Here is an 8,608-nt window from a genome sequence, read left to right as displayed (position 1 = left end):
AGAGCCCAAACCCCATGGAGATGTCAACCAACCCAGGCCAGAGCTTCTGGGCCAGGGGAGCCTGAGCTCAGGGGGCTCTGGTGTCCTCGTGGGGGTGTTGGGGTGGCAGGTTGGAGGCCACGGTGATGGGGAGGGGCAGGGGATGGTGGAGCCAGGGCTGGGCAGAGCACGGTGCTCAGAGCAGGCAGGATGGACGTGCTGGAGCTGTGCTGGGGCTCTGGTTAGCTGACCAAAGAGTGGAGGTTCTTCTTGTCCTGCTCCAGCAGCTCTTTGCCCATCTTCTCATCATCGGTCTGCAAGTCACAGAATCACTGAGTCACAAGATGGTTCTGGTTGGAAAACACCTAAAAGATCATCCAGCCCAACCATCACCCGACTCTACCAACCATTAACCCAACTCCACCAAGTCTGGTGCTAAACCAGGTCCTTCAGCACCACATCTCCAAGGCTTTGAAACCCCTCCAGGCATGGGGGCTCCACCACCTCCCTGGGCAGCCTGGGCCAGGGTTGAATTCCACTTGGAGTGAAGAAGTTTCTTCTCACATCCCATCCAAACCTCCCCTGGGCAACCTGGGGCCATTTCCTCTTGTCCTTCACTTGGGCTTGTAAAAGACATTAGCAAGAGGGGACCCACAGGCTTGGCTTGAAGCTCTGGACCCCCAAGAAGTCCAGTGAAGTCCCCTCTGTCCATGCCACTCACCCCAGGAGTTGTGTTTCTCACCCTGGGGTGTTGCTCATCTCCTTGCTTGGCACTGAAGACCCACCAAGGAGATGGCCACGGGCACCAGCTCACCTGGGCTGTAGCCTGGACGGTGAAGTAGATGGTTCTGGAGGTCTCCACATCAGGGGTTGGCGTCTTCTTGGTGTCATCTTGCCCTGCAGGATTGAAACTCTGCAGTTGCACCTGGGGAAAAAAAAAAAAGGGGGGTTTCAAAAGGGTTTCCAGGTCTCGGGGCTGGTGAAGGGATCTCAAAGGAGCTCAAGAAACCAAGTCCAGTGGTGGGGCTGGGGACAGAGACCCTGGTGAGGAACCAGGACCTGCAGGCAGGTGGCTTTGGCCGTGCCAGCTGCTCTTGGGCCAATGTTCCCCTTTGTCTTCCCAGGAGGAACTAAGGGACAAACCCTGGGGTGGTCCAGTTGCTGTTCTTCCTCCCTGTCCCCACCACGTCCCCTCCAGACCAGCCTCATCCCATGCAAGGACCTCCTGGCTCCAGCCACGTGTGCAGGAGGACGGAGATGACCTTCCAGGAACTCACCTGCTGGGAAGGACCAACTTCAGCATACACTGTGGAGTAATCTGCTCCAGCCTCTGCAAGGAGAAAAGAAGTGGATGGTGAGGAAAGGAGAAGGCTCCTGAGGGGTGGATCTCCTTGGATGACCCATGATGCCACCAGGATGTTCCTGGGCCAGAGGGAAACCAGGCTCAAACCCTCAGCCCTTTTGGAGGTGCTGGAGGTGTTTGTGGTGGGTCTGGGAGGAGATCAGCAGCACTTCTCATCCCACCATCCCTCCTGGCTGCTGTGGGAGCAGGACACTTGCTTCCAGCTCCAAGGACAGTCACACCTGAGGGACTTTCTGGTGAACAACCTGCCTTTTTTTATTGAAATACAAGATTCCAGCTGCTCTCAGAGGTGACTTGCATCTGGTTCTCCTTCATCCATGGCCACCATGGCAGCAAGAGTTGGGAATCAGCTCGTTCTTTGGCTCATGGAACAGAGGAAAGGGTGGAGAGAGGATCTCGACCTTCCTGATCCCATTTTTTGGGTGACACCTCCAGGACCTCTCACTTCAACTGCTGCCCCACAGGAACAGCCCAGAGAGGAGAGCTCTGGGGAGAAGCTTTGCCTGGAGCTCCTGATGGAAGAGCTGGATCTAAATTGTTGACCAGGAGGAGCTGGTGGGCCTGGTTGTGTCTTGGGCACCTGCAGGTGCAAAACACGAGGCAGGAACTCCCCAGTTTGTCTCACTTTATTTTCTGCTCACAGAGAGAATCAAACACTCATGTCATGAAATGAACCTCAGCGAGATCCCTGGTGGACTTGGGCTCAGTTGTAGCAGCGATGGGCCCATCCTGTCCCACCACGAAATGGTCCTGAACCTTCAGGGAGAGGAGATGGGAGCTGGGGGTATCTTCTGATGGTCCAGTGGGCTCTTCTCCCACCAGGTTTCATGCCTGGATTTGCAGCCTGAGCCCAGCAGAGGCCATCCAGGTGAGATGCCAAGGATGTTCTCCAGTCCCTCTGGCCACCACTGTCCTCCCCACCTCTCCCAGAGGCCTCCAACCTCTGTTCCCATGAGCCAGGGAAACCAGGCAGCAGTTGCAGGCAGGATTTGCAGGCAGAAGTTGCAGCAGCAGTTGCTGGAGCTGCTCAGGGCTGTTCCTGGCCCTGGGACACTCCTTCCCTCTTGGCTTGTCCCCCCCAGTTTCTTCTCACCAGCTCTTCTCTTTTCCCCAGATCCCTCTTGCTTTGGTGGCCTCACGGCTCTGCTCCCAGCTCCTTCTTGGTGGGCTGGCATGAAGATTCCCAGCAAGGAACTGGGGGAGAAGATGACTTCAGCCAGCACCACATCACCTGGGGTTGTCCCTTTGCTCTCCTCCGTGGGTGCAGGGTGGGGACACAGGGAGATGTTGGGGTCCCACAAGCCAGGTTACCCAGACCAAGCCATGGCAGGGGGTGATTTCCCTCCTGACCTTAGATGCCACCAGGCTATTCCCACCAGGAAAAAGGAGGAGGAGGAAGGGAAATGCCTGGGGGAGCCCTAAGGTCCTACCTGTGCTGGTTGTCTCAGCTGCAGACAGAGGGAAGATCCTCCAGCCTGGGAGAGAAGTGACACGAGGTTCCATCAGCAGAAGCCACCAAAGCCACATCCACAGCTTCATTGGGCAGCAGGGCTGGGTTTGTGTCCCCTCTTGGGTCCCCTCACCCGGTGGGGATGGTTGGGGCAGGGAAGCAGCTCACCTTTGGAGTGACAGTAGATGAGGGACACAACCACTGCCAAAAGGACCACGGTTCCCACCACCCCTGCAGCCACCAGCCCAGCCTGCCAGCCCGAGGAGCTGCCTGGAAAGAGAAGAAGGTCCAGAAACCACTTCCCAAAATGCATCTGCCTCTTCCCAGCATCGGAACTGGGGGAACTGGGCACGTCTCTGCCCCAACCCCCTTCTCAGGGACCTTTATTCCACACTCCCACGGCCCGACACGGAGAGGAGACAACACGCTGCACGAGGACAAGTGGCTTTGCAGGCAGAGCAGCACTGTGTGACACCCCCCAACCCCCCCATGGCCACAACTGTCCCCACCAATGTCCCTTTGGGCTCCAGGAACCTCACAGGTGGCTTTTGTAGAGGGAACCCCCCCCCCTCCATGGGTTGGGGACAGCAGGTGGACACGGAGCCACGTTCCCACCTCCAGCCCATCCTTGGCTCTGCCTCTTGGTTGCCCTGGTTGTTTTGGGATGTTCCTCACCAAGGGATGGCAGGGAAGGAGCTCCCAACCCAAGCTGGGACTTTTTTTTAGAGGAAAAAGCTGGAAATGTGAAGTCCCACCTCCCCTCCCCAAACACCTCAGGTGACAAAGACAGGGCAGGGGTGCCCAGAGAGCCTGGAAACCCCCCTGAATTTTTGGGGAGGGGATGGATGTGCTGGCCTCAGGCTGCCCACCAAGGAGGACCAGGGTATCTGGACATTTTGAGGTGGCTCCAACACACTCAGACACTGAGGAGCAAGGCTGGACACGGACAGGGGGGGGTTGGCAGCTCACCAGTGGTGGGAGGGTGGGTTGTGGCTTCTGGCAAGGGGAGAGAACAGGGGGGAGAGGTGAGTCCCTTTTCTTACGGGGTGGGTCAAGGAGTCTCCCCTTGCACAGCTTGGGGGGAAAGCTGGAGCTGTGGGAGCAGGACACAACCCATCCCCACCACCCACCCACCCACCCACCCACCCACCCTTACCTGTGCAGAGGGTGGCAGGTGAGGTGACGGTGACGTTGCGGGTGCTGACGGGGTTTCGCGCCGTGCACGTGAGCGGGGAGGGCTCCCCCGGGGGTGACCCCTCCACCAACACCCTGGGCTCATTTCTCCACAGCTGATCCCCCAAGCTCCAGCTGTAGGAGATGTTCCCAGAGCCAGAGCTTGAGGCAGAGCAGCTCAGGATGTAGCTGCAACCACGGGCCGAGCAGTTCCGCACCAAGCAGGTCACCCTCGGTACCACCAGCTCCTCTGGGGAGGAACACGGGGGGGGGGGGGAAGATGTCAGGAAACCCCCAGCCCCCAAATTTAGCACAAAGCATGAGAAAGCCCAACCCAGCCCCAAAAGGCACTTACTGTAGACACGGAGGGTGAAGAAGAAGGTTTTTTCATTGGAGATCTTGGCCGTGTAGGTCCCGGCGTCGTCCATCCTCAGCTGGAGGATGGTGAGGGCACTGCCATTCTTGGAGAAGACCAAGCGTGGCTTGTAGCTGTCATCAAAAAAGGTGGTCTCAGGAGGACTGCCAGGTTTCACGATCACTATGATTTCGTTGTGAAAGCTCCAGGCTGCTGCTCTTCCATCCAGGTTCTGGAGATGGAAGGTGACGGATCTGCCCACGGCTCCGCTCTCCTCTGGCCCGTGGCTGGCACGTGCTGGGGGGAGAAGGCCAAGCTGAAGAAAACGGGTCCAAGGAGGGAATGGGTTTGGGGGGGTTGGCTGGTGGAGAAGGCAGAAGGACTGGGGGAAGAGTCTTTGGTATATAAAGGAGAGTCTTGGCCAAAAAGAAGAGCCTCGCCCCGCTGTGACCACACAGCGTGGTAGGGGAATGGTTGGACTTGAGGATCTTGCAGGTCTTTTCCAACCAGAAGGTCTCTGTGACTCTGTGTGATGCCACAGGCTGGTCTGCAAAGCCCAGACCTCAAGAAGCTCAGTTCTGCTGCAGGTCAAGTCGTAGAATCATGGCCTGGTTTGGGTTGGAGGGACCTTCAAATGGGCAGGGACACCTCCCACCAGCCCAGGCTGCTCCAAGCCCCATCCAACCTGCCCTTCAACATTTCCAAGTGTCCACAGCTTCTCCAGGAAACCTCTTCCAGGGTCTCCCCACCCTCACAGCCAAGAATTCCTTCCCAAGATCCCATCTCCAGCTCCCTCTCCCAGTTTTCATCCCTCCCCCTCATCCCATCCCTCCCTGCCCTTGTCCCAAGCCCCTCCCCAGCTTTCCTGGAGCCCCTTCAGGCACTGGAAGCTGCTCTAAGCTCTCCCTGGAGCCTTCTCCTCTCCAGGCTGCTCCAAGCCCCATCCAATCTGCCCTTGGACACTTCCAGGGACGGATCAACCACAGCTTCTCTGGGCAACCTGTTCCAGGGTCTCCCCACCTTCACAGCCAAGAATTTCTTCCTTCCATCTGGTCTGAATCTCCCCTCTTTTGGTTTCAAACCATCACCCCTTGTCCTCTCCCCACGGGCCCTGCTAAAAACTCCATCCCCACCTTTCCAACCACCCTTGGAAGGTCTCTGCATCGGGGGGAGATTTCAGGCATCGGGGGGCTCCTTTTTCTTTGAAACAAACTCTGAGGCCCTGGGATGAGTTCCCTCAGGAGGACCTTTGCTTTCACATCCCCTGAGGGCTCCTCAAGCTGGTGGCACCAGGTCCTCCTTGCAGTGCCAGGACACCCACGCTGCTCCCAGCTCTGAGAAGGGGGTGCAAAGAAAACAGAGCCTGGGGGTGCAAAATGAAACTGCAAAGAGGAGTTTGCAGCAGCTCAGAAAAGTCAGGCAGGTCCCCTTTTCAGCACCAGGACAAAAAAGGTCAAGCTCAACTCCCCCAACAAGCAAGAACAAGGATGGTCTCTCTTCTCCAGACGTGCAGCTGCTTCTCCCCTCTTCTGAGAAGGAGGAAGAGATTTCCCTCTCGTTTTGGCTACTTCTCATTTTTAAATAAAAGAAACCCAAAACAATCAGTGCTGCCCAGTCTGGGTTGGACACAAAAGTTCTCTTCCCAGTTCCTGAAATGGGAAGTGCTCCTGGCTCAGCCAGGCAGTCGGTCCCCAAGGTTGTCACCTCTCCCTGGGTTCCATTTCTGGTCCCTGACTCCTCAGGGACAGCAAGAACAGGCATATCCTGACTCCAGGGGAGGAAAAAATGGTCTGGGAGATAAACTTGAAGGAGGAAATTCTGCTGAAACTACAGGAAAGAGGTTGGGAAGGGAGCAGGAGCTTCTGCCCCTCGTGACAAGAAAGACATTGAGGGGCTGGAGCTCGTCCAGAGAAGGGCAATGAAGCTGAGGAAAGGTCTGGAGAACAAGGGGAAGGGGCTGGAGAACAAGGAGGGGAAGGGGCTGGAGAACAAGGAGGGGAAGGGGCTGGAGAACAAGGAGGGGAAGGGGCTGGAGAACAAGGAGGGGAAGGGGCTGGAGAACAAGGAGGGGCTGGAGAACAAGGAGGAGAAGGGGCTGGAGAACAAGGAGGAGAAGGGGCTGGAGAACAAGGAGGGGAAGGGGCTGGAGAACAAGGAGGGGAAGGGGCTGAAGAACAAGGGGAAGGGGCTGGAGAACTTCCAAGGAGCAGCTGAGGGAGCTGGGGGTGTCCAGCCTGGAGCCCAGGAGGTGAGGGGAGACCTGCTGGCTCTGCAGCTGCCTGAGAGGAGGTTGGAGCCAGGGGGGTCGGGCTCTGCTCCCCAGGAACAAGTGATGGGACCAGAGGAAAGGGCCTCAAGGTGCCCAGGGGAGGCTGAGGTTGGATATTAGAAGAAACTTCTTCACTCCAAGGGGTATTAAACTCTGGCCCAGGCTGCCCAGGAAGGTGGTGGAATCCCCATCCCTGGAGGGGTTTTTAAAGCCGTGGAGATGGTGCTGAGGGACATGGGTTAACATCAGACTCAGTAGAGCTGGGTTATGGGTTGGCCTGGATGATCTCCGAGGTCTTTGCTAACCAGAACTGCTCTGTGGTTCTGCAAACAGAGGCAGAAAGTGTCTCCTGCTCCAACCAGCCCTAAACATCCCACAGGGAAACCTCAGGAGCAGAGACAACCCATGGGGGGACAGACCCTGGACACGGAGCTGAAGAGCAACCTCAACAAGCAGCAAACATCTGGCAGCAGATCTGGATGGAGACTGAGCCAGAGCTGAGACCTGATGCTTCCACTCATTAGCAGAGAGGAACCACACGAGAGTGAGGGACCAGCACTGGGTTCCTCTGGGCATTTTCCACCCTGGTTGGACAGAGCTTCACCTGCACTGCTGGTCCCCTTCATTCCATCCCTGTCCTCACTCTCCCCTTGGTCCCTAAAATCCCAAGGTGGGCTCCTTCCCTCCCAGCACTGAGGAGAAAAAGAGCACCTTGCACTTACTTGCCTGGTGGAGGAGGATGAGCTGCAGACACCAAAGCAGGTCCATGGTGGGGCTGGAGAAGGCTTTTCCCACACCCAGCATCTCCTGTGGGTCGTGGTAGCAGGAGGAAGATCTGTGGTAGCAGCACCCAAGTGGCTGCTGTTTCCACAGCTCTAGTGGGTGGGGACAATGAGTTGAGGGTGGTGCCACCAGCAGGGACATCTGGGGAGGGAGCAGGTGGGGGTGGATGAGAAGGAGGGGAAAAAAATCTCCTGTGGCCAAGGAAAACATGAGCTGGGGAAAAAACCACCTCCATTTCCAAGCAAAAATGGGCATGGGAGCTGGGACAAGGAGCAGCCTGGTGGCCACGGGTGACAAGGGGCCCAGGTCCACAGTGGGAACCTGCCCTAAGAGAAGAGGGAATCATGGAGACCCCACTGGTGGTGCCCATGGGGGCATCTTTTGGAAGGGACATGAGATTCCAAAACCTCCTCGTCTCCAGGCTGGTCCCCCACCCCCCAGAGCAGGGACAGCTGAATGTGCAGGCAAGGAGCTGGTTCCTTATTTCAGATGAATCTGGGAAATGGTGTGACCCTGGTGTCATAATGAGATTCAGGTGGGGGAAGAGCTCAGGAGCAGCTGGGGACCTTGGGCTTGAAAAAGTTCCTCCAGCCCAGTGAAGATTTGGGGCTGCTCCTCAGGGTTCTGAGATGAGCTACAGCAGCTCCAGAAGTCCTGGATTGCTCAATCCCAAAGTACTAACGAGGCTGTTGAGCCTAAAAATGGCTTCTCTCTTTCACAACATCCTGGTTGGGAGGGGATGAGAGACACCAAGAGCCACACCAGGGGGACAAAGCCACCCCATGACCCCCTTGGCCTCCTTCAGCCTTCGTTGTGGAGCCGGGGGGCTGGGGGGGTCTGTGGCATCGTGGCTCAGAGCTCCTTTGAAAAGGTTTTTGTAGCAGTTTTTTTTTTACTTGAACTCTTCCTCAAGTGGAGCATCTGACATCCCCTCCCAGCCATGGGGTGGCACATCACTGGTCATGCTGGGCTGACGCATCTCAGGGTGACCCATCACTCTGCAAGGACCAACCAGGCTCAGCTGAGCCCCGACCATCAACCAAGAGCCAGGCACAGAGTTTGGGGCTTTTGCATCAGCTGAATTGTAGAAACCCACCCAGGATTGGGTTGGAGGGACCTTCAAGATCATCTAGATCCAACCCCCTGCATGGGCAGGGACACCTCCCACCAGCCCAGGCTGCTCCAAGCCCCATCCAACCTGCCCTTCAACACTGCCAGGGATGGGGCAGCCACAGC

At 57.2% G+C, this 8,608-nt stretch overlaps 1 protein-coding gene across 1 annotated transcript; it reads right to left on the bottom strand.

Moving 5' to 3' along the window:
* Nucleotides 1-221: 221 nt before the first annotated feature.
* Nucleotides 222-7,513, bottom strand: LY9 (lymphocyte antigen 9). Its single transcript, XM_051641219.1, has 7 exons — nucleotides 7,312-7,513; nucleotides 4,321-4,617; nucleotides 3,949-4,215; nucleotides 3,051-3,062; nucleotides 1,257-1,309; nucleotides 794-904; nucleotides 222-293 (listed from the first exon to the last, which is right to left on the bottom strand). Exons 1-7 carry the CDS (start codon nucleotides 7,511-7,513, stop codon nucleotides 222-224), a joined length of 1,014 nt encoding a protein of 337 aa, XP_051497179.1.
* Between the last annotated feature and the right edge of the window lie 1,095 nt (nucleotides 7,514-8,608).

Source organism: Apus apus, chromosome 27 (genome assembly GCF_020740795.1).
Source record: "Apus apus isolate bApuApu2 chromosome 27, bApuApu2.pri.cur, whole genome shotgun sequence".
Classification (NCBI taxonomy): domain Eukaryota; kingdom Metazoa; phylum Chordata; class Aves; order Apodiformes; family Apodidae; genus Apus; species Apus apus.
This window is presented reverse-complemented; position numbering and strand designations above follow the sequence as displayed.